The sequence below is a fragment of the Chenopodium album genome, chromosome 10, assembly GCF_948465745.1.
Source record: "Chenopodium album chromosome 10, dcCheAlbu1.1, whole genome shotgun sequence".
In the NCBI taxonomy this organism is placed as follows: Eukaryota; Viridiplantae; Streptophyta; class Magnoliopsida; order Caryophyllales; family Amaranthaceae; genus Chenopodium; species Chenopodium album.
In genome coordinates, this window is record NC_137843.1 from 60,382,161 (window position 1) to 60,407,956 (window position 25,796).

The following is a 25,796-nucleotide window of genomic DNA, read 5'->3' on the forward strand; positions in this document are numbered from 1 at the left end:
TACATCACATCTTTCATTCTTTTCCCCTATAAATATGTAACTTTGACGTCTATTAACTCTCATAAATTATCCCACTACTCATTTGCTCTTAGCATACAACATATGCAAATGCAAAGCATAACTTTTAACCACAAAAATCATGGGGTTTACTACTATTGATCACGTTATTAGTCATGACGATGATAAAATTAGCCTTGTATCGCAAGTATGGTGTTGGCTCCATCACTTGCCAAAGAGGTTAGTCGCGAAGGTTGTTGGCATCGCGACAATGATGAGAAACTTAGCTAGGGATGATCCAAGAAGGGTTATTCATTCATTCAAAGTTGGACTAGCTATAACTTTGGTGTCTTTGTTTTACTATTTTCAACCTCTTTATAATAGTTTTGGTGTTTCTGCTATGTGGGCTGTTATGACCGTAGTTGTTGTCTTTGAATTTACTGTTGGTAAGTATATACTAATTTGGACTATTTAAATAAAATGTTAGGTAAATGCATTTTTTTTCTAATTAACTAAATTTATTGGTTAATTTTTTTTTTTTTTTTTTCAGGCGCAACATTAGGAAAAGGATTAAATAGGGCTCTAGCAACTTTACTAGCAGGTGCTTTAGGAGTTGGGGCGCATCACTTGGCTAGTCTTTGTGGCAAAATTGGTGAACCTGTCCTTATTGGATTATTTGTCTACATATTTGGTACGAGTAATATAAACACTACATTAAAAAAAAATTGTTCAGCCATAAAATGTATAGTTAATTAAGATGTACATGATGCTAACTATATGAAATTATTTGATTGACAAAAATATAATGCAGCCGCAGCATCAACATTCATGCGATTTTTCCCAAAAATCAAGGCGCGATATGACTATGGATTCTTGATATTCATATTGACATTCAGCTTCGTATCCATATCAGGGTATAGAGCAGATGAAATCGTAGAATTGGCACACAAAAGATTGTCAACTATCGCGATTGGTGGATCCGTTAGCCTGCTTATAAACTCACTCATTTTTCCTGTTTGGGCCGGTGAAGAATTACATAACTCAGTTGCTTCTAATATGGAAAAATTAGGTCTTTTCTTAGAAGGTACACATATAATTAAATTAGTCATCTTTACTATAAAAAATTAAAGTGCATGCATACATAATGTAAGTATGTAACATCATTTTGTATAATTTAGTAACGTAACTAAATTAAATACTATTTTTGCAGGATTTGGTGCTATATACTTAAAATCATCTGAAGGTGAAGTTAAATCTAAGGATGGAAATAAGTCATCTTTTCAAGGCTACAAAAGTGTTCTAAATTCCAAAAGTGTGGAAGACACCATGGTTAGTTTTTATGCCTTTCTTTTCATCGTTTGGATCTCCTAGAGAATGATTCCTAGCTAGAATTCATCAAAATGACATGTATATATATTTATTCGAATTTTAGGCAAATTTCGCGAGGTGGGAGCCAGGACACGGGCAGTTTAGATACCATCATCCATGGAATCAATACCTTAAACTAGGAGGCCTTGTTAGGCAATGTGCCTACAGAATTGATGCTCTTAATGCTTATTTTGATCCTCAAACACAGGTATATGGTCAAAAAAACGTACAATATATTTAATATCAATAATTTTATAAACCTTACATTTAAATAGTTTTACTGAATGATAAGAGAGTTTGTTCTTATCAACTTATTTTTACTAAACTAAATATCTCGTTTATTTTACTTGCTGAAATCTTTTTTTTTTTTTTTTTTTTTGTACGTACAAATACAACTAGTTGTAACAATATTTAACTTTTGTTGTGTGATTTGTCACAGAAACCACAAAAGTTCCCAGAAGAAATCAGAGAAGCATGCACCAAAATAAGTTTGGAATCAAGCAAAACACTAAAAAAGTTAGGATCATGCATAAGAAAAATGACATATCCTTCTACTTCAATTAATGCACACATTGTTAGCTCAAAAGCAGCCGTGAAAAGCCTCAAGACGTTCCTCAAATCCGGCTCATCTTATAATCAACACGCCGAGTTGTTACAAATCATACCAATCGCGACATTAGCTTCTCTACTTATTGATATTGTTGATTGCACGGAGAATATTGCTGAGTCTACTTATGATCTTGCAATACTCGCACGTTTTAAGAAGGCCAAGATTAAGGAGACAAATGTTGTAGAAAAATCAAAACCCGAAAATGTTACAAAACATGATGAAGCTGTTAATAATCATGTTTCTAATGCTGTTGATTGTCCTCAGGTTGTGATTACAATTGCTGAATTAACATTAATAACTTCGAATTCATCAGCTCAAGGAAACTTTGTGGAGGCGAATTCGGATGGCCAGCATACTCTAGATGATTAGTACGTACATAACTACGTACTTACACGGAGTAGAATATATATGTGTATAGAGAATTGGTGATGATTAGTACTTAATTATACGGAGTAGAATATAACAAATTTGTTCATTTCCTTAATGAGACAATATTCAACTAATTGAGATCATTTTATATATGATGTTAGTTGAATTTTTTTATTTAATTAATTAGAATAAGTAGCCAATGAGGCCTTAATCTAAAGGTTAAGACCAAGGTTCGATCCTGATATATTAGATATCATGTTTCGATTTTTCCCCGGTTATATATATGTACATAGATAAATGTTGTCAAGTTGATATGTTGTTAGTCTGTATGCCTTCTTTTGAGCCAATAAATATAAAATATCAGCCTATGTTTTCAATTGAGAAAATCAATTTTAATTTATATCTTGTTGTGCCTTAAAAGTGTAGAAAGAACGTGATAATTAAGCTCTATTCTCTTATATTACATCTTTCTTCAAAACTGATACGCAGCCTTTAGCTTATCAAAGCTATATAACTTTAAGATTAATATAAATGCATATGAAAGATGTAATTTCTTGCCCTCTTCAAGTTTTTAATAAAAGTTTTTGTTGTATCATAAACAGTCTATCTTACTATAAAAAGTGTACAAATTAATAACCACATTTGTCAAAGGTAAAAAGGAAAGATCTAACAAAACATTGCATAAGATCAAATAATTCTTTTGTATATATAATTCAAAGATGTTGCTTGTATAGTTGTGCACACCTGATAAAAAGTTTCGTTGGACTTATTATTGTTGAAAAAAGTTAACCAAGTGGTATAATACATTAGATTTGATATTGATTTCACTACCTTTTGATAAGCCCTATAACACCGATAAATTTCTAAAAACAAGAATAAAACAGGAAGAACAACATCGAACGAGTTAAACTTACGTGCCTATGCGTGATTAAGTTGTGATTTACTACTAATATATTGTACATGAAAAGATCACACAAGTCGTCAAGTTGCAAAAAAAACTCCTGATGAAGAAGGCAAAAAGGAGCAAAGAGTGGAGCAGAAGATGGAACTAGTCAAAGTATGGTGTGTGGTGCTGATGCATGCATGTATATGTTGCTGCAATATAATATTGCTAGCTGTCTTCTTCGACCATGCTATAGAAAATAATCAAATATGTTACGTTTATAGTATTGTTTTTTAGAACTATATTGTAAAGAGAAATAAGAAACATATCTTTCAAAGAAAAGGTGCCATGATGTATAGTAACATAAATTATTAGTTGTACACTGGAATATTGTAAAGCATAAGGGAATATTATGTTCTAGTGCATTGGTGCATAAGATAGATAATTCAAGTCATAAATGAAATTTCGATGAAAGGAGGTTTTTCATCATTATATGTTGCAACTTGATTGCAACTTATACTAAGCTACTAACATCATATCAAATTAGATTCATTGATGTACTGTTATAGTTAATTATAGAATTGTATTATCCATCCTTTGCTATACCTTGTGCGTTATCATAAACTACATGTTTGTTATATACTTCGTATGTATCTATAAATTGGATTGTCAAACATGATCATTTTAAGATTAAAGAATTATGTAACACTTTACATCATCAGTTAGCTTTAGAACAAACGCATAGGATCTAGATTACACTTGTAGGTGATCTTAATCCCGTCTTTAGCATTGAGACATTGACATAAGTGGCTAAGTCTAAATTGTTTCGTACAAAGTAATTTGTCTATTAATCAAGATGATTTAACTAGAAGATTGTTTTGTCTTGATATAAGATGAATAGTGTTGTTGGGTTAGTGGCAGTAGTCACTACTGAAACTTGTGAAAATATTCTCTGGCATGATCTTTTGGACTAATAAAAATGCCAGAAGTCAATTTTTGATCTGACAACCACTAGGTTGACTCAGATCAAGTTGTTTAGGGGATTGAGTACCTTGCAAATGGTGGTTGATAAGTTGAATTTTCACAAATACATGTATACGAAGTATTACATATACTATACAAGTTTATAAAAATTGAATTAAAAAAATGTAACTCCCCACCGTGCACATGTTGCCAACAAAATTAGAATTAATTATTTAATTATATAATATGCTCTTTTTATTGCAGAGTATATTCAGTATATTTAATAATTAAAGTTATGGAATATTAAGTTTGCGCATAATTCACTCGATAATAAGTACTTTGTATAAGTCATGTATGTATTTTCACATTAAAAAATCTAAGGTTGGTTAAAAATAATTTATTTTGATTTTGAAAGTTGCAAATGAACCTTTTATTAATATTTTCTTTTGTTTTTTAAGCTATAATGATTTTTAATTATACAACTAAGAGCGAAAGGTAGGCCTTCAACACTTCAACCACGATACATGATTTTTTTTTTTCCCCTCTCTACCTCTCTTCGTTCTAGTACACCATACTTACCTAGCATAACATGTTGCAGAAAGAGAAAGTATTAAATTTCGTGCAAAGTTATCCAAGAAAATTCAAAATTATCTATCTATTCGTACAAGTTATATTTTAGAACTAAGGTGATAATTTGGAAAAATAAAAAGAAAGAGAAACCATATTAGGAAATGCAATGAAGACAAAACAACTTTTTAAGTTTTAACTTGGTGCATCGTGAGTTGTTTTCCACTACAAAATAAAGAAGTAATTTGACTAATTGCAAAAATTTAATAAAAAAATAATATTTTGAAGTGGACAAAGCAAAAATTGCACATGCTTATAGAGTAGGTTAGTGAGATCTTAATGCACTTATCAAAGTAAAAGTGAACCTTCGTATCCCACCTCTCAATTTTCAACCGTTAGTCCTTATCAGGAAATCCTTTTAAAATTTGGCTAATTATAGCTTTTTTTTAGCTTATCTTTTTGACTTTTGAAAAAAAAAAAAACAGTAAACTGATGAAATACATGAATTCAATTGGTAAAACAGGGGACAGCAAGCATTACCCACTAACAAAAGCTTTTGGTCTACTTTTGTCCTTGTTTCATCATTATTTTTATAGCTTTGGTTAATTATTAGTCTATGTTACCTAATTATGCTAATGAATGATTTTGAACTTTGTATGCATCATCTATTGTGTTAGTTTGATCCCAACAAGAATTGTTTATTTCATGACATAAATATTTTAGGGGTCGTTATAAATTAGTGTGAGACGGTCTCATCTAAGATTTAATTTTTTATTTTTTAATTTTAATCTTTACATACAAAAGCGAGGGATACTTGTTAAACTATTAGATAGGTAAAAGATAAGTGTTGTCCGTTTTGGTTACGGTAGGAGACAATTAAGATATTGTATGGTATATGGTCTCAAAGTCGTCTAAGAAGTTGGATTATTTATGGTGCTCTTCCCTTTGATCAAAGTTGAACTATCATGTATCTCTACTGAAGGTATAAATGGCTCTTTCCTAGATCAAACAAGCATTTTCCATGTCTTTGACGGATAAAGGTTGTGTGGATTAGACGAAGGTCTCCTCAAAATTGAATTTCTTCCATATTCGGACTAGTTTAGCCATTCACAGGTAATCCTATACGTCTAGTACTTAAATAGGAAATCAGACGTTATTTGTCGATCTAATACTTGTATGAAGTAGCCTAAACTATATTTAGCCATGGTCATTAACGTGACTTTGAAGCAATACACGAAGTTTAATTAGTTCAGATATGTCTTTAGTAACAAAACAGATGCAGTAAATCTGTTAAAAGGCACAGTAAAATTGAAGTACATTATTTGATTAGAATTGTGTTTGAATAACATAATTAACATATATATAATCCGGGTACAAGTTTATTTTTCGTATAGGAATTTGTTCAGTGAATATCACAACATCTTTTTTGCATCAGCAAAATACGTGCTTTATAATCTTCACCTCCAAAAAGTTCTCCAAGTCCTATGATAATTCCCTTAGTTTTACCTTAGTCTCTAATGTAGACAAGTAGAGTCACAAGGATATGGACAATCGATCAGCTTTGTCTCGTTTCGTTCAAAATACCAATCGCCAACAGCCTCTGCAATGGTCTGCAGGATATACAGAGTATAATTACTAGTTGGCATGTATACTTCAGAAATCCCAAGAGATAACACAAATTATATGTGGGAATATATGTGGACATAATTAATTCCTAAATTAATTATGGCTAATTTAAGAAGGATTAATTTAAGAGGAGAGAAAATGATGGCATGCAAAATGGTAGGATGAAAGCAAATGTTTCGTTGTTTTCTTTAGTAATAGAATCTATTTAGAGCATGTAAGACCTTATAAATTGTTTAGGTTGTAATGCAGTTATTAAGTAATTCATTCATTGTAATTCACATCAAAAGTTAAGAAAAATTTATTTTCTTAATAGTGGTTATTTGTCTATCCCAAAATATTATTTATTTTTGTGAGGTATCGGTTTCATATTATCTAATAGAAGTCACATTTCCGCTGCAAAAGCTCTAACAATTGGTATCAGAGCCGCCGTCAAAATCTTAAGTGGTACAATTTTTGATTTTGAAATTAATTATAATGGCATCTACTAGTGGAACGGTTAAAGTTGGAAAATATGAAATTGAAAAATTCAATGGTAAAAAAGATTTTTCCTATTGGAGGATGCAAATGAAAAATTTGCTTGTATCACAAAAGTTGCATAAGGCATTGGCGGGAAAAGAACAAAAACCCGGGGACATGAAGGATGAGGATCGGGAAGAATTAGATCTTGAAGCACGAGCGACTATAATCTTATGCCTTGAGAGGGACGTTGCGTTCTTGGTAAATGAGGAAGCAACAGCTGCTGGCGTGTGGACAAAGTTAGAGACTAATTTCATGACGAAAACTCTAACAAATAGGATCTACTTAAAATCCAAATTGTATACATGCAAGATGGAAGAAGGCACCTCAATCCGGGAGTATATTAATAAGTTTGATAGGATTATATCAGACTTGAAGGATATTGATGTGAAGGTAGATGAGGAAGACCAAGCACTCATGTTATTGCTTTCATTACCGAAATCCTATGAAAATCTGGTTCAAACATTGATGCTTGTGGGGGATACTCTAACCATGGATGAGACTAGAACATCGCTTTTGGCAGATGACCTTCGAAAGGTTGCTACAAGCAGAATGATGTCTAGTAATGGAAGAGAACACAACGAACAAGCTCAGGGATTGTTTGCAAACAGAGGAAGGACTAATGAAAGAGGGCGAGGCAAGGGAGGAAAGTTTAGATCAAAATCTAGACCTCTTGCGGAAAGGCCATGTTTCAAATGTGGTGAGCTTGGTCATTTTAAAGCTAATTTCCCAAATAAGAAGGTAATATTCAAGAAGAACAACAACGACAACTCCAAAGGAAAACAACATGAAAAACAAGAAGCTAGTTTTGTCTCAAATGACGAGGATGATTATTATTACTCAGTTTCAGAACAATGCAATGAGATATCCGGTAAATGGATGCTTGATTCAGGTGCATCACACCATATGTGCCCAAACAGGAAGTGGTTTACAACTTACCAGAGTTTGGATGGTGGTACTGTTTTGATGGGAAACGATCATGCTTGTAAGACTATTGGGTTAGGTACTATACGAGTCAAGATGCATGATGGAACAATAATAACCTTGAAGGATGTGAGACATATCCCAGATTTGCGGAAGAACCTTATTTCTCTTGGGTTATTAGAGAAAAATGGTTGCAAAATAGTCTTGGAGAATGGAGTTTTAAAAGTTGTTCGTGGTTCCTTGGTAGTGATGAAGGGAATTCGTCACGGTAATCTCTATCCTCTTTTGGGGACAACTGTAACAGGTGATTTAGCCGTTGGAATTAGTGGAAGTAAAGACCAAACAGAATGCACGAGGATATGGCACATGTGCCTTGGGCATATGTCGGAAAAGGGTCTATCATTGCTTAGTGGACAAGGTTTGTTGAAGAACATGAAGAAGCCACAAATGGAATTTTGTGAGCATTGTGTGTATGGAAAAGCACACAGGGTGAAGTTCTCTACAAGCAAGCACAAGAGCAGAGGATTGTTAGACTATGTGCATACGGATATTTAGGGTCCGACTAAAGTTGCTTCCAAAGGTGGTTCCAAGTATTTTGTTACATTTGTTGATGATCATTCTAGATATTCTTGGATTTATTTTCTTAAGCATAAGAATGAGGTATTCGACATTTTCAAGCGATGGAGAGCAATGGTTGAGAACAGAACAGGTCGAAAGCTAAAAACTGTACGGTCTGATAATGGTACCGAATACACAGAAGGAGCTTTCAAGGAGTTTTGTGATCAGGAAGGCATTGTGAGACACTGGACAGTCAGAGACACACCACAACAGAACGGAGTCGTGGAAAGACTGAATCGTACACTACTTGAGAAGGCAAGGTGTATGCGCTCTAATTCTGGATTAGGCAAAGAATGGTGGGCGGAGTCGGTTGCTACAACTTGTTATATAGTAAATCGATCCCCACATTCTTATTTAGATGGTGACACGCCTTATAGGGTGTGGTCAGGGGAAAATGCATATTACACGAGACTTAGAGTCTTTGGGTGCACGGCTTATTATCATGTTAAGAATAATAAGCTTGATGAAAGAGCCAAGAAAGAAATCTTTTTGGGGTATCCAAAAGGGGTTCAAGGCTATCGTCTTTGGAGTGTAGAAGATTCTAAATTTGTAATTAGCAGGGATGTGACCTTTGATGAAAGATCTATGGTAGCTTTATCGAAAGCTATGGTGCCTAATGATGGTGATGTCAGTATGAATACAAATACTCAAGTGGTGGAGATAGAATCTAGAAACCAACAAGATTCTAGTCATGTTCAGGTGGAGCATCCTGGTGTTTCTCAAGATGACGAGGAGGATGATCTGGATCATGAGGAGATTCAGCAGGAAAATGCACATGTACTACAACAGCAGTAGCAGGATTCTTTGGCATCCACTAAGCTAAAGAGAAATTATAAATTAGTTCAGAAGTTTGGGTCAGACGAACCTCTGAGACATTACGGGCAGGTAAACTTGGTAGAATATGCACTCTCAGTGGAGGATGATGAGCCGGTCACCTTCAAACAAGCCGTCAAAGACAAGGATATCGATAGTTGGTTGGTTGCTATGGAAGAAGAGATGCAATCTCTTCATAAAAACAAGACATGGGAAGTAGTCCCATTGCCCGTGGGAAAGACTGATATAGGTTGTAAGTGGGTGTATAAAAGAAAAGAGGATCCTTCCAAGTTAGATAGAATAAGGTATAAGGCTAGGTTAGTGGCCAAGGGATTTGCACAGAAAGAAGGTGTTGATTACAATGAGATATTTTCTCCAGTGGTAAAGCATACTTCTATTCGGGTGCTACTGAGTCTTGTAGCTCATGGAGATCTTGAGCTGGAACAACTCGATGTGAAGACAGCCTTCTTACACGGTGACTTGGATGAGGAAATTTATATGTATCAACCTGAGGGATTTAAGGTTGAGGGTAAAGAGAATCAGGTATGTCGCTTGAGGAAATCACTTTATGGATTAAAGCAATCTCCTCGACAATGGTACAAGCGATTCGATTCTTTTATGTTAAAACAAGGATTTTCTAGAAGTATTTACGATTGTTGTGTATACATTCGCAAACTTAATGGAGGTGATTATATTTATCTCCTATTGTATGAGACGACATGCTTATTGCTTCAAAAAGCAAGGTGGAGATAGATAGGTTAAAAACTCAACTCGGTGAAGAGTTCGAGACTAAAGACTTGGGCGCTGCAAATAAAATACTGGGTATGGAGATTAGAAGAGAGAGATCAAGCCGGAAATTGTTCTTGAGCCAAAAAGGCTACATTGAGCGGGTTATAGAAAGGTTTGGAATGAAAGGTGCTAAGTCAGTGGTGACTCCATTGGCTCCACATTTTAGGCTCTCTGGTAAACAATCTCCTACTACAGCGGAAGATAAGGCATACATGGATAATGTACCTTATGCTAGTGCAGTTGGTAGTTTGATGTACGCCATGGTGTGTACACGTCCAGATATTTCACAAGCAGTCAGTGTTGTTAGTAGGTTCATGGCGAACCCAGGTAAAGCACATTGGGAAGCAGTGAAATGGATATTACGGTATTTAAAAGGTACCATTGACACAGGTTTATGCTTTGGTGGAGATACATGTCAAATAAGTGGCTTTGTTGACTCAGATTATGCTGGTGATCTAGATAGAAGACGATCTACTACTGGTTATGTGTTTAAAATACATGGTGCTCCAGTTAGTTGGCGATCAATGTTACAAGCTACGGTGGCTCTATCTACGACAGAAGCCGAGTATATGGCTATGGCAGAAGGAGTTAAGGAAGCATTGTGGTTGCGGGGACTTCTTGATGATTTGGGGTTAAAGCTAGATAATGTGAATCTAAATTGTGACAGCCAAAGTGCTATTCACTTGGCCAAGAACCAGGTTCATCATGCTCGTACCAAACATATAGATGTCAGGTATCATTTTGTACGGGATATCATAGAGGAAGGTAGTATTTCTCTTATGAAGGTGCATACAAATGAGAACCCTGCAGACATGTTAACCAAAGTTGTGTCAGGAAGCAAGTTCCAATACTGTTTGGAATTGCTTAACATTGTCCCATGTTAGACATTACATGGAGAAATAAATGGAACTACGATTGGTTTGATCCCGGTTAAGGGTACGTAGGCAGTCATCGTAAAAATGGTGCAACCGGATACATATTACGCAATTTGTTCGTCCAAAATTTGAATGTTTTTCAAATTATGAACGAGGTGGAGAATTGTGGGAATATATGTGGACATAATTAATTCCTAAATTAATTATGGCTAATTTAAGAAGGATTAATTTAAGAGGAGAGAAAATGATGGCATGCAGAATGGTAGGATGAAAGCAAATGTTTCGTTGTTTTCTTTAGTAATAGAATCTATTTAGAGCATGTAAGACCTTATAAATTGTTTAGGTTGTAATGCAGTTATTAAGTAATTCATTCATTGTAATTCACATCAAAAGTTAAAAAAAGTTTATTTTCTTACAATTATTATTTTCTTCATAGTGGTTATTTGTCTATCCCAAAATATTATTTATCTTTGTGAGGTATCGGTTTCATATTATCTAATAGAAGTCACATTTCCGCTGCAAAAGCTCTAACATTATATATGCAAACTAATATACTAAGCAGCAACGTTAGTATATATATACACCGTAACAAAAAGGGTGTAGATACTAAGATACATATAGCGGATCAATGCTGCTGTAAGAGTGAAAAATGACTTGCTAATAGGACTCATATAAGAAAAAACCATGAAGAAAAGATTAATGAAGTACCTTATTTTGCATTCTAGGGGAGTTAACGGCGAACCAAGTTTCCTGATTTCCAGCTTGGCAATGTGCATAGCATGAATTTATGAACATTCCTCCACTTGTTGAAGATTTATAGAAAGAGTTTGTAGCATTGAGCATGTCTAGTCGAAAATCTGAATAACAGGTTCCGAAATGTCAGGTACATAATTGAGCTGATTTTTGCATCATAACCTTTGTGTATATATAACCTTGGCTTGTAAGACTATCTAAAAACAGGTTTGAAAATTGGTAATAAGTGACTAGTTTAACCTTGTAGTGTCTGAATTTGACTGTCAGTGCAAGTTGTTAAATTGTTCTTGCAAGAATTCCATACTCCTCCCGGGTCAGCCGAAGATGGTACCAAGACGTGAAAAATCTGCCAAAGCATATAATCAAAAACAAATAAGAAAATTCTAATACAGTAGATACGTTCAATAGATTTAAGAAATACACAGAAACTAAGAGATGTAACACTACCTGCCATGAATCATATGCACTGTTTAAGATGAACATCGGAGTCTTAATGTAACTCAGGAAATATTGTGGAAAAAAGCACTGAAAAGTTCAGATCAGAACCTTATTATAATGTGATCAAAAGCAAGCAAATTATTATGTGAATATTTCAAGCAATTTGCATAATCATACTTGCTTAGGATCGATTTGAGAACTGGTGCAGTTCTGGTTGAGATTTTGTTCAACTCCATGAAGAGAAACGACATCATGGTATAAGGTTCTAATCGTTTCGCTCTTGGCTACATCTTTTCTGCAAGCATGACAAAGGTCTGAAATCAGAAAACATAGGGTAGGGTAACAGAAGGCGAAAATTTGAAGGACATAAGAGTTGATAAGATGACACTCACACGTCTAAGAAAAACCCGGCATCACTGACATTTGACAGTAGCATTTCCTGGTAGAAACCTGGAGAAGTTGTCACAGTGCAGAAACACTGCTAAACCCCCAGCTGAGCAGCCAGAAAGCAAAGCCTGCAGAGTGCAGATCAGAATACGCGTAAATGTCATATGCCTATGCTTTTTGCAAGATTAAGATTTAAGAATTTACAGTTAATTTTAGAAATTTATCTCAGTAATATACCTTCTCTGCATGTACCAACCCTTGTGGAAGAAGATCAGAAATAATTGCCTGCCAAATTTTTTGCCCTCTAAAGTAAAGCGATGAGTTCTGTCGAATGTTAGCATACACAAATTAGAAAGAACAGAAAATCATTTACTGATATTGTGAGATCGGCCTGGCCTACACAAAAAATTGATCTGAAAAGAGATCAGGCTGAAATATATTTACCCCATTTTGGTACATCGAATTGCCAGCAAAGGAAGCTCCATCACAGTATCTTAGCCTAACGCGATTCCAATTGTAGAAGTCTGTTATCGACATTATATGAAGCATATTCTGAATTAATATCGTGAAAAGAAAAATAACATGTCTAAGATTATATAATTCATGTCTTTGCTTTCTAGTCACAAAAGGTTATATTTCACAATTCACGTTATACATGTCATTTTAGTTACTAAGCTTGCAAAACAACTTCCAGCAAGAACCTGGCCTATAAACATTATTATGGATAGAGTTGGAGTATGATCATAGTTCACGTAGTCGAATTGAAGCACTTACTAAGCCAGGCCAAACTTAGTTTGGTATTAGATGATAGGATGAGCATATATAGCAACTTGCCATTAACGATGAGTACATAATTATAGTATAAAGTTTGGTGGAACAAATATTAACCAAAAATTTATAACAAACCAAGCAAGCAATAAGTCAAGTAAAAATAAGAAATCATGATTTTCTACCATTTTAGAACAAATTATTACAGCAAATAATCATGATTTTCTACCATTTTAGTATATTTAAAATTATTCTTAAATACAGCACGTACTACAGCTAATACAAGCAAATCATTAAAAAAATAAAAAAGAAATCATGGTTTATTACAAATCATGATAATTTATACCTTTTTGGTATGATTCTAATTCAATTGTTTAATATCAACCTCATCATGGAAGCAAATTATTATAATTTTCTATCCAGTAGCAAATCATAATTACTCTCAATCCACTTTTAGCAAATCATGATTTTTAGAAAAAAAAAATGATTTTACCGAATCAAGGCTATTTTTGTCTATGTTAGGAACATGAATTTTTTTTTTTTTTTTTAAAAAAAAGCCTTTGCTTTACCATCACGAACAAAGTAGAATCAGTTGTATACTTGTATGTAAAGACAAGTAATTAATGGAAAATTAACAAATTTCACCATTTTTAGACTTTATAGTAGCATTATTATGACTTAGTGAATTACCTCAATGTGCAAAAGCCAGTTGCTTGCTCCAGAACCAGATCCTTTGCTGAAATGATATGCAGGTAAACTCCCATCCAAGCAATCTTCAACCACATAATTAAATTTCCCCATTTTAATAAAAAATAAGATTTGATATAAAAAACAAAAATCAATAAAAAAATAAAATAAATAAATAGTAGCCACGTAAATTTAAGAGTCATTTGTAGGTTAAGACTTACATGCTCCAAGATCTTTGGCAGTAGTATTTTTCACCAATGTTATACCAACCAAAGGTGATTGAGAGTAAGCACACCAGAACGCGAATGTCAGCAGAAGCAACACGGACACACTTAGCCTCAACACCATCATTTTTCGTACGTACAAAAACAAATTTCTAGTAGATAAGAATCTGTTACGAGGAGAAGGAAAGGTCAGATTGAAGGGGGACTGGGGGAAGGACGTATTATTTTATTAAATCAAATCAAGATCCGCCCCTAGTAGATGATGGAGGAACTAGAATGAGCTATATGCCTATATATATATATAGATGAGTAACAGTATAAATGTCCTAATTTATATGGAAAGATACGAGGAAAATGCTGCCGTGCGCCAAATTCCTAATATAAATTTCTAGCCCAAGATATGGGTTGACGTATGAGTATAATTAGTGGGTTGACTCAATTAAATTACAAGTCAAGTTGAGTAACGTTTGGGCCAATGAGAAGTCACTTTTGTCATTCAAGTACGAGTTGAATGATGACTAGACTTAAACATAATTTAAGCATTTAGAACCTTGAATGACATATGACGCTCTCACATTAAAAAAATTCCCGCTCTTTTCTCTCCCCTGCTATAAGAGCTAAAATAGGTATTGTAAGACCTGTATCATGGATGAGATTTGGAGCATAAAGATCTGAATACCTGTTTTGAAGAATGGCAATGGCCGACGACTTTTAAATCGTCAAGCTACAAATTGAACATTCTCAAAGATCAGACCATGTCTATACAAGAAATCGATTACTGGTTCATTTGTAAATCAATCTTAGCAAATTTGCTTACCTGCTGAAAGGGTTTTGGTAGTATTTCTTCTCTCATTTCAAGAATGTAACTCTTTTTTCTCCAATTCCCTGTTAGAACTGAAAAGTAGACGTAGAAAAGAAAATACAGGACTCCTATTGAAAGAATAATACATCACTTTTTATGTCATTGTTGCCTTTGTTGGGTTTGATAAGTGCAAAATCTATGCTGCATGTTGAGCTGTTTTCTTTGCTCATTTAGATTTATTTACTCGTACTACATAAACAACTCTACAAGGCAAAACATACGGAGTAATTATCATCAAGCGCAGGGAGGTGCACGATGGTTACGTTCAAAGTGTAAAACACACATAAAGACATCTCCATCAATGTCCTCCCCACATATCCCCTTTACCAGAGATCTCAGGTTACATGCAATGCCACTTTCAAGCCGTACCCGAGATGGAGATGGGAATAGATACCTCATTTGCAGTTGATCACAAAGACAGATTGCGTAAACAGAAAACCACAAGCTCAGAAAATTTCAGTTAAAATCTAACACAAAACAATGAGAATTTTCAGAAACAATAGGTAGTATAGAATATAGGAGCTTCCTCCGCTTCAAAACACAAAAACTGTGAAAAAAAGCTTACGAAAGTTCAAGCTTACAACTAATCAATTCAGTTAGTTTACTTGAAACCAGAACTCCTACCAAGAAATAAAGGAATAATCATACGATGGAAACAATTTAGACTATTTAGTTTTGGAACCTTTGGGCAAAATTTTTCAGATGATCAAAATAATTTAATGAACCCCACGATTAAGGCTGACCATACGGGCTGAAGAATCCGTGTGTTGTCCTCGCATGGATGCACGCCCATAAGAGCCTGCCCCTCTTGCATGACCGCCATGATCTCTTGAATATCCACCTGCAGAAAACTGTCCTGGATTCATCGTCTTTCCTCCATAACCTGAACGCCCACCGGGTCTTCCTTGGTACGAGTTGTCATGCCACCTACCACCACCAGTAGAGGCAACTGCAGAATAATCTGGTCCATCTCTTCTCCTGGGAGGCAAACCATCCAAAGTACCACCACCCAGCTTGGCCTCCATAGCTCGCTCATTATTTTCTGCGAAGAAATTTAGCTTCTCAGTCAATTGGAAAGCAAGAGCCTGCAATCTAGTGTGCTCAACCTCATGGAAGATGATGCACCGGGTAGGCTGGTCCCATGAAGCACGCAGCTCCTCATTAACCATCATCTTGCTCACAACGCTGTGTATCTGAGGCTCTGACAGCTCAAACATCTTAGACAGCTGGTCAAGGCTTAGAGAACTGTAAGAAACAGCATAAGTAAATAGGTATGTCTTTAGGGCTGCTTCTTTGATCTTGGATTTCAGCATTTCAAAGACACTCTCTTTGTTTTTCAGGAGCTTCCACACATCCAGAGATGTGATGACATCATAGGCCTTTTGAAAGTCTCCTTGAGTGAGGCCTCTAGTAGCAGCCATGGCATGATCCCGGACATTTTCAGGTGGGCCCCGCAATGTTTGTCTCTCGCTAGCATCGACCAATCTCCGGAAAGGCTTGCTTATAATCCTGCGCTGTGACTCAAAGGTGTTGGCAGCCATGTAAGGGACCTCCAACAGCATGGCACAAGTCAAATGAACTGCCTCCAAGAGTTCCAAATTGATGTGCATGTGGTATGGCATCTGCTGTCTTTTTTCTCTCGTCTCCTGGTAATATTGAAAAAATCATCAGAGTGAGATTTAAAAAACAAGAAAAGAAGGCAGGCATTAACAAGATATTGCATTCTTGAAAATGAAAAAAGGTTATTAGTATAACAGTTCCAACACTATAAAATTAAGTTCATCTAAAACACCAATTTTATGGTATGTCTCCTCTGTTACTTAAAGCATAGATAATTCCCTCAAATGCAGAATCCCTACTAAGAGCACTTGGCCACAGCCTGGTGTAGATTTACATCCATTTTTTCTATCAATTTGACAGTTCTGCACACTACATTGGCAGTATAATATTCACTAATCCACAACTCTTAAATTTGACTCTTTTTGCAAACAATGTTTTCTTTAAAGATGACATAAACTCAAAAGTGTTTTCTACAAAAATCATGAATAAAATCACCATAGAAAGGCCTTGATTATTACTTATCAATATCACTGATCTTGAACTCCAATGAAGTGATATATCACAAAGGAAACGTTCAGTGATGAAAATTACTAGTAAATTTTTTTAATAAATTCCAATCTCAACATTGAGCTCACGATTTCTAGTCAAGCTTTTCAAAGTCAGCCTATGGAATTGGTGAAATGCTAAAGCAGCAAAGTATCAGAGAAAAAGGAAGAAATAAGGGGTTTCTATCTCCTATGAAACTATGTTGCAGCATTGGCAGTTTGGCACAGATGATCGATCAGCAAAAACAGATAATGAATCAAAAAGTAGGCTAGACCACAAAACCTTCTTTGATCATATGGTATAAAATGACTACAGTAAACTGCAATCTTTGCGAGTATACAGTAACAGGACACTAAAATTGGTTACTAAAAACCAATATCTACTTTCAATGCAACAAGAATGAATTTACCAAATCACATAAGAGGAAAATCTAGGCATTAAATTGATCAGTAAACGCAACGAATATTCTAATGACGTTGTCCTATTAAATTCTTCCTGGAATACATCAGAAAAGAAGTCACCGCAAAACTGCAACTATCATGATCTGATTAGTGACTACTATACCCTGCAAAATTTGCTTAAAATTCCAACCATAAGATCAGAACAACCACTGTATACAATAGCATTACAGATAACAGTCTCAAATATGAGCAGTCATACCTGTTCAGGAGTCTTCTCATGGTAACGGCTTTGGGAGAAACCTTGTGCAAGCAATTCTCTCACTCTACCAGCGGAATACAATTCAGAAAGGCAACCATGTCCTTCTGCAATCAGACCACTCCTAAAAGCACATAGACCGAGCTGAGCCATAGCTCTATTGAACAATATCTGGGATGAAATATCCATGTGTTGAATTGTGTCTTGCAAATGACTCATCAGCAACAAATCACGAGCAATTGAAAATTCATCCATAAGGGCATGGTGGTATATATCACAAAGCATTGCACGGGCCTTTGTTCGCTCATCTCCATATTCATAAATTAGAGAAACTAAGCTATCCATCAAGGCCCTACTGCGCTCTGGAAATGTAGATTTCCGTGGCACAAGCTCAGGAGTTACTACAAACAAAGGGGGGCCCCTACCTACACCAGCCCCCTTGGATTCCTCACCTACTGCTTCATCATTTTCTTCTTCTGATTGTTCAGCCAATTTCCTCATTGCCTCGTAAACTTCCTGAGGCTTATAGTACACAAACTCAGCACGTCTCAGGGCTACTTTTGCAGCTGCCTTCAGATTACCACTTTTCTCCAAGTACTCTTGGACGTTTTGTGCCAGGACCAAAAACAAAGGCTCATCCCTGAGTCTTTCAACAAATTCACGTGTATAAGGATCTATAACTTGCAAGCTCTTGAAGAACTCAATATCTATTCTCTCAAGGAAGGCTACCAAATTTCCCCATACTCGAATGGTACCCTTATGGTCTGGACCCTTCTGGGTTTCGTTTTCTTCAGGTTCTACTGAATCATCCACCAATATGTTAGGATACTGAGTGAGAATATCAAGTATAACAAACATATTCTGCACGCATTTCTTCCACACATTTATTGGCAAATGACCACTGAGACTAGGATTAATATCAAACTGGGCAGAAACAACACTGAAAAGGATCTCCAGCTTCTGAGCTGGTGTCTTTGCAACCCTAGTCAAGAAGGTGAGCCGCTCAACTAGCTCAATTTTCCCAGTTCCCTTCCTACCACGACCAGCAACAATTTCTTTGACTTTCTTGTTCACTGTATCCCACGTGATCTCACTTGGATTTTTCAGTAACTTGGTATCTATAAGCTTATTGTTCTTCCCTGGCTTCTGCCAATCGCCATACTCCTCCTCAACATCATCCTCCCTGGTGTCATCCTCCTTATCAGTCTCTTCAGTTTCTGACTCAGGTTCGTCAGAAAATTCTGATACATCGTCCGCCTCATCCTCTTCATCCCTTTCATCTTCAGACTCAGGATTTTCCCTGAATTTGTTAATCAGATCTTCAAATTGCTTGTTGTTCTTCTTCAGATTCTGCTTCATTTTATTTAATGCTTTCGCATTGCTGGTGCTCATCTTTTTCTTAGCCTCCTTATTTGACAAAGTTTCATTCAGAAAATCCTCCAACAGTACAAGGGCCTTTATATAGACGTTGGGAACCTTACCCGTCTCCACAACACGCATAACTTTTTCGAGTTGTTTATTAATCTTATCAAAGCTCTCTTGTAGGCTCACCCAGTCATTGATCTTAATGGCATTCTTCATCTGCTCAACAGTAGCAGACATTTCCTGGAAGCGCTTATCCTTAGCAGAAACAACTACTCGCTTATGGTCATCTGAATCCTCACTGTCATTGTCTTTATCTATTCTATACTTGCCTCCACCAGTTTCAGCTGCATCAGAAACAACCTCCTCTCCCTCATCATAATTACTCTCCTCCTCATCCTCAGTATCACTGTTACCCTACAGAAAGGGAAAAAGAAAGACAATTTTTCACTGGATGGATAGCAAATTGAATGAAGATTGAGTAAGATTGGTTAAATGGCATACCTGATCCCAAAACCGCGAACTCATATTTCTTCCTTGTAATTATTTCAACAACTTCTAGTTTTATCAATCTACAAAGCAAAGGTATAGAAACTCATATCTTTAGCAGTCAAATAAACAACTATGAGCAGAAATTCTTCAAACATTAAGTATTAAAGGAAACACCAGATGATGCAAATTACAGAAAATCAGATATCACCAGCAACAATTCAATTCACGACATTAAAATAAAAAATAAATAAAACGATCCTCACAGTCACAGTCATTAAAAACAGACAGAACAAATTAGCTGGAAAACTAAACACAATGCTGATTCCATCTTCACATTACTAAGAGAAGATATTCAGCAATAACACAAAAAATCATTAAAACGAAAGAAATAAGCTTAAGGGATGCATTGTCCTGTTACTATTCACTAGACAATGTCCAAAAGAGGATGATAAGTAAAGCAAACATCATAAAATAACTTCTCCCAACTCATGTCGGATTCGCAACCCTAACCTTTCAAACACAAAAAAAAAACTCCTAAACCCCACAAATACTTCTCATGAATTAACTACCATCCATCTGCATTTCCCCTCTACTCGGACCGGTTCACCAATATCATAAATTCATAATCTGCTTTTCCCTCTCTACTCAGACTCGGTACACCAACATCATAATCAAAAGGTGAATAATTTTTTTTACAATAAGAAAGATAAAGCAAACTTTTATTATTCGAAATAGTTTTGGGTATCAAACACAAATTCTTCAACACAAACCTTCCTAAATTCCACAAAAATCACTCACTAAATCAACGTTTAACAATGGTATGAGGGTAAATTGCATAAATTCTACAGAATAATAGCAAAAGCATACCTATATCAATTTCGGAACAAATAGGCAAAAAAAAATCTTTATAAAGCAATTCAGAAACCAGCGTAAGCATCTGGGTAAAGGGATTATTGGGAAATTAACCTAATTCAAGCGTAAATCCAAAGCTGCTTGAATTAATTAGAAAAAAAAGCATAAGAAAGATCAAAACTTTAGCAATAGAACATACGTTCAAAGAATTAATAGAATGTAACGAAGTGAAGAATTTCTAATTAGAGCAGAAAGAAATTACAAAAACAAGATTTGAAACCCAGAAAATTAAAATTTGAAAAAAATAGATAAGAATTATACTCCGTACCTTATTAGAAAGGAAAGAGTGATTGCTCAAGTAGGGAGATAAAGTTTCGGAATTGGGATTTATGGAGACTATTGGAAAACTCCTCAAAACTAACGGGCTTAAGGGCCTAAAGCTATGTTTGATTATATCAAATTTTAACCTTATACTCCCATTTGTCTTAGAATTATTGATATCGTTAAACTTGGCATATATTAGGTAAGTATTTAACAATAATACAATATATTTATGATAATATTAGTGCTTTGTTATTTTATAAAAATAACTATAGTCAAAGTTAATACTCCCTTCGTTTCAATACGATAGTCTCATATGAAATCAATCACGAATAAGAAAAGGAAAATATTTGGAATTTAACATTAAAGTAAAACACAATTCATAAATAGTTTGCCTTATTTAAATTTTTTGATTTTTTTAGGAAAGCATTAGCCATAATTGCATAAATCAAAGGAGTAATTTCTTTAATTAGAGTCATGTCATCAATGCACAATCAATTAATTTAACTAATCAGAATTTAATATGTATAAAATAGGAAATAAAAACTAAGTTAAAAGTGGAATACATTCAAAATGGGTAGATCTTTAAAACCCCAAAAATAGTATATGGGACTAACAAATTGAAACGGAGGGAGTAGATAAATAATGAAAATTAGCTAAATGTGTCAATTATTTTGGGATAAAGAGTGTATACATTAATTGGTTGGCAACCCTAACCCGACCCTATAATCTGACCCGAACCCCACCAGAAGTAACTGAGAGAAACTTGAATGCGACTTGAACCGAACCTGAGCAACACAAATTTAATCCGATTTGACCCAAATATCACATTTTAAAATAAGTTTAACTCTACACTATTTTAGATAGGTTTTTTTTTTTTCACATCCTGTTGACCCAAATTGCTAGGGCTGGCAATCCCTGACCCGACCCGATAACCCGAACGAACCCGACCCGAAGTTACTGAGAGAAACCCGAACCTGGCCCGATCCGAACCCGAATAACCCGAATTCGACCCGATTTGACCAAAATTTCATATTTCGTAATAATATTAAGTTTTACACTATTTTTTATTGTTTCTAAACATAACCCGAAATCGACCCGAAATCTGACCCGAACCCAACCCACCGACCCGAATTGCCACCCCTACAAATTGCCACTTACCTATTGGAGTTTAATTCCACATGTAAAACTACAACTTATGTGTATATATTTTTTTTTCACATAGAATCTGTAATAAACAATAAGGTACTTCTGAAATAAACAATAAGTGCCTAGATAAGTTAAGGAGAATTAATTATGAGTATTGCCCAACTATTAAATATCCTTTATTCCTCTTATAATTTGAAATAAATAATAAGGTACCAAAAAGTGAGAGCATCTCAGCGCATAGCTCCTATATGATTTGTAAATATATAGGAGGACAAAAATGTAAATTTGGCAAGCTTTTGAAAAAAATCGACTCTACAGTGGTACATTATAATGTACTATTATGTACCATTATGCATGTATAATGTACTATTAAAGTATAAGTTGTTTGAATAGTACTTTTTGTGTAATATTATGCATGTAGTGGTACTTTTTACCATCCTATAGGTTGAATATTTCCCCCCAAAATATTTACCACATGTCACCTATTATACATGTAATAGTATATTTTTTATCCTATATGTTTGCTAAACCAATAAGACCTATGCGCTAAGGGTTAACCCAAATATTGCATGATTACTTGATTAGGGAGGATAGGGAATTAGGGATACGTCTATCGTAGTATATATGTAATTGGTTCTAGCTACTTGCGAGATAGTTGGGGAAGTGACTGAAGGGAATAATTGCCAATTGTAGTTGGCAAGAACCACGCACTACACACTGACACACGTATAGAACATATATGAAGTACAAAATACATAACATAACGTGAAAGATAAAATATACTATGCTTAATATCATTAGTTTGTTGATGAACAAAGAGTCAATCAAATTATAAAATTGATAAACGGAATTAAAAGCTACATATAATTATAAGAATAATCTATAGTGTTAGTCTGTTCTCCGATCCCATAAGAGGTGAAACAAGAGTTTCAACATGTGAGCACACGAGGCGGACACAATGAAGTTTATCTAGTTGAATACATTTGTGTCTCCCATCATTACTTCGGTAGATAAACCAACCAAAAGACTGCAACATATACATCAAAAATTGATAACTCTCCTTAAAAATATTAGAAGCAAAACCATCCAAGTCATGTATATCTCTTATTTCAAAACCATCTTGTTTAGGACAAAGCTCAACAATCTTCTTCCATGATCCCCATTCTCCATAGCGTTTAAGCTCCCAAACTACTCGATAACACACCCGGCCACTTCCGTCGTCGGACCTATATTCGGCTTCAAAACACAGATTGTCCTTAATCCTACTCAAATTATAAGAAACATACTCACATAATATAATGTCTTGGGGGAGTGGTACCTCATTGAAGGTCTCCGTGACCATATCGAACGCTAATATGAACGGCACACCAACGGCAATGGCATACCATTTATATATTAACCAATGTGATACATTATTTATCAGGACAATCCCAAGGATGTAATGCGTGTTCAACCGTAGATTTTCGACGATATCAGCAGATAATGAATCAGACATGTATTGAACCCACTTGTTAGTCCTTAATGTATATACGCTTACCTGAAATCTAATTCGATCATGTGACGAACACAGATTTAGATTTACTAGTTTGTGATCATCTATCGAAGGAAGGTAGGCTAGTCCCCATAAACCCGGATTAAAATCATATAAACAAGGTTCGATCATAGATGGTTTCGAAACAAATCGATGCTCCTGCGTGACAGGATTCCAAATTATGACCCCTTTACAACAAACATATAAGCAAACCAACCCGTTACACGAACCCAATATGCTGAAACCCTCATCAATTATTGAGGGAGGAAATTTGTAATGTTGGAAGGTGACACCTAACAGATTATCGTGGCGTAAAACTACACTTCCTTCGTTAAAGATGGGTGACCGTCTTGTTTCGATGAGAACCCCGTGATTGTGGTCATTGGTGTTTGTTCTTTTGGCATGTAAATTGATGAATTTGCGGCTTGAAATTGTTGATAGCCATTGTTTCGAAACAGCTTTGAATCGAATTAGTGATTTTGGAGGTAGCCTAGTGAGGATTTCAATCGTCAAGACATCAAAAGGTATAATAATAGGGTTGGTTGTTAGCTTCATCTGCTCCATCTTAAGAGACGCTATCTCTTCCATATCTTTTTTTTGTTGGAGAAGTGGTTTTTTTTTTTCTCATCAAACAATGGCATATATGATATATATATATATATATATATATATATATATATATATATATATATATATATATATATATATATATAAATGTTTTGACACCTAGAATGATAAAAGTATAATAAAAAAAAAATTGAAAACTTATCAAATCATTAGCCTAATCAATTAGTGAAAACCCAAAAAAATACCTCTAATTTTGGCTCTAAAGGCCTTGTTTATTTTTACTTAGAAAAAATATGTTCGGATCAAATCATCGTTTTAGGTGTAGTTTTTTATCGCTAAATATCTTTAATTTTGTAATGAAAAAAAATTATGAAATAACACAATAATTAAATACACATTATAAAGAATCTAACAAGACCCCATTTGATATAATTTTTTCCGTATAAAATATCGTATATTTATGGTCAAAGTTTGGTCAAATCTGACATTAAGACCAGATAAAAAAAAAAACCAAATCAGATTTAATAAAAAAAATAAATAAAAAATTGCATTCACATTCCACACTATTGATGTTTTCGCGTAAATGTCACACAAAATGGACATTATAAAAAAAACTCCCTTGAAAGAGAGGATTTTCTCCCTTGCGAGAAAGGCAAACCCTACCACCGTTCCGAGCGTGGTTGTTCTCCGGCTTCGATGGCCGACGAACTAATTGAAAAATACTCGAACCTGAACATTGAGGAGGATAAGAATGAAATTGTGGACATTGGTGGGGTTGATTCAACCGAACAGGATGCGAAAATCTCCCTAATGCTGGTGGGGAAATTGCTGACTGACAGAGGTGTGAACATAGAGGCTTTTAAACGTACAATTACCCAATCTTGGGCGATGAAGGGGAAAGTGGTGATTAGAGGTATTGGAATTAACCTGTTTGTCTTCCAATTCTTTCATTGGCGTGACAAGGAAAAGGTTTTATCGGGTCGCCCTTGGTGTTTCGAACAAAACCTGTTGATCCTTAATAATATCACTGGAGATGAACAACCAAACGAGGTGAAACTCACACATTCCCCTTTTTGGATTCGTTTAGAAAACCTATCGTTTAATTGCAGAACGGATGCTCATGTGAAAGCTATTGCCTCGAATTTGGGGGAATTAATGGAGATTGAAGAGGATGAACTAGGGATTGACAAGAATCGTCGGATTAAGGTGATGCTGGATGTGAGCAGACCGCTTCGTCGATTTCAAAACGTCAAGAACAGAGAGGGGAGTGTGGTTCGAATAAATTTGAAGTATGAAAGACTCCCTTTCTTCTGCTTCCTATGTGGTGTAATGGGGCACAGCGAAAAAGACTGTGTTAATGTATCAGAGGAGATGCAGAGTAAGGGTCTGGGATGGGGAACTTGGTTAAAAGCGTCGCCAAGGAGAGGTAGAAAGAACGAAACGGATGAATTAAAAATTATAAGTGGGGCAAAGAAATTGGAGTTTATCACCAAGTTACCTTGTTCTAGGAGTTGCTCTGAGAATAGTAGTAGTGTGAGAGTGGAGGAAGAGGTTCAAAGGCTGTGCTTTAATAATAAAGGTGATGTGAGTGGGGAGAGGATAGAGAAGGATGACAGGGGGGGAGGAATTAAAGAGGGGGCTATAGTGGAGGTGGATGAGAGGAGAAGTCTGTTAGCTGGGGTGGAAGGGATGAAACAAATTAATATGAGGGAGATGGTGGGT

At 35.2% G+C, this 25,796-nt stretch overlaps 2 protein-coding genes and 1 pseudogene across 4 annotated transcripts; 1 reads left to right on the forward strand and 2 right to left on the reverse strand.

Annotated features, from left to right (window-relative positions):
• The first annotated feature begins 139 nt into the window (after positions 1 to 139).
• LOC145565616 (aluminum-activated malate transporter 2-like) lies at positions 140 to 2,344 on the forward strand. The gene is made up of 6 exons (XM_081625560.1): positions 140 to 443; positions 548 to 694; positions 815 to 1,081; positions 1,208 to 1,326; positions 1,430 to 1,573; positions 1,805 to 2,344. Exons 1-6 carry the CDS (start codon positions 140 to 142, stop codon positions 2,342 to 2,344), a joined length of 1,521 nt encoding a protein of 506 aa, XP_081481686.1.
• Positions 2,345 to 6,045: 3,701 nt separating this feature from the next.
• LOC145565617 (pectin acetylesterase 9-like) lies at positions 6,046 to 14,302 on the reverse strand (annotated as a pseudogene). Its single transcript, XR_014095064.1, has 10 exons — positions 14,173 to 14,302; positions 13,955 to 14,037; positions 12,941 to 13,048; positions 12,734 to 12,820; positions 12,502 to 12,624; positions 12,287 to 12,404; positions 12,119 to 12,196; positions 11,912 to 12,017; positions 11,627 to 11,775; positions 6,046 to 6,367 (listed from the first exon to the last, which is right to left on the reverse strand). The product of XR_014095064.1 is annotated as a pectin acetylesterase 9-like (transcript).
• Positions 14,303 to 15,524: 1,222 nt separating this feature from the next.
• Positions 15,525 to 20,950, reverse strand: LOC145562791 (eukaryotic translation initiation factor 3 subunit C-like). Of its 2 annotated transcripts, none has more exons than XM_081623189.1 (4): positions 20,835 to 20,950; positions 19,667 to 19,734; positions 17,804 to 19,579; positions 15,525 to 16,683 (listed from the first exon to the last, which is right to left on the reverse strand). In XM_081623189.1, the coding sequence occupies exons 2-4, from the start codon at positions 19,688 to 19,690 to the stop codon at positions 15,754 to 15,756; spliced, it is 2,730 nt and encodes a 909-aa protein (XP_081479315.1). In that variant the 5' UTR covers positions 19,691 to 19,734; positions 20,835 to 20,950; the 3' UTR covers positions 15,525 to 15,753. The 2 variants fall into 2 exon arrangements, with proteins under 2 accessions (XP_081479315.1, XP_081479316.1); XM_081623190.1 differs by lacking the exon at positions 20,835 to 20,950 and adding an exon at positions 20,522 to 20,667.
• Positions 20,951 to 25,796: the final 4,846 nt, after the last annotated feature.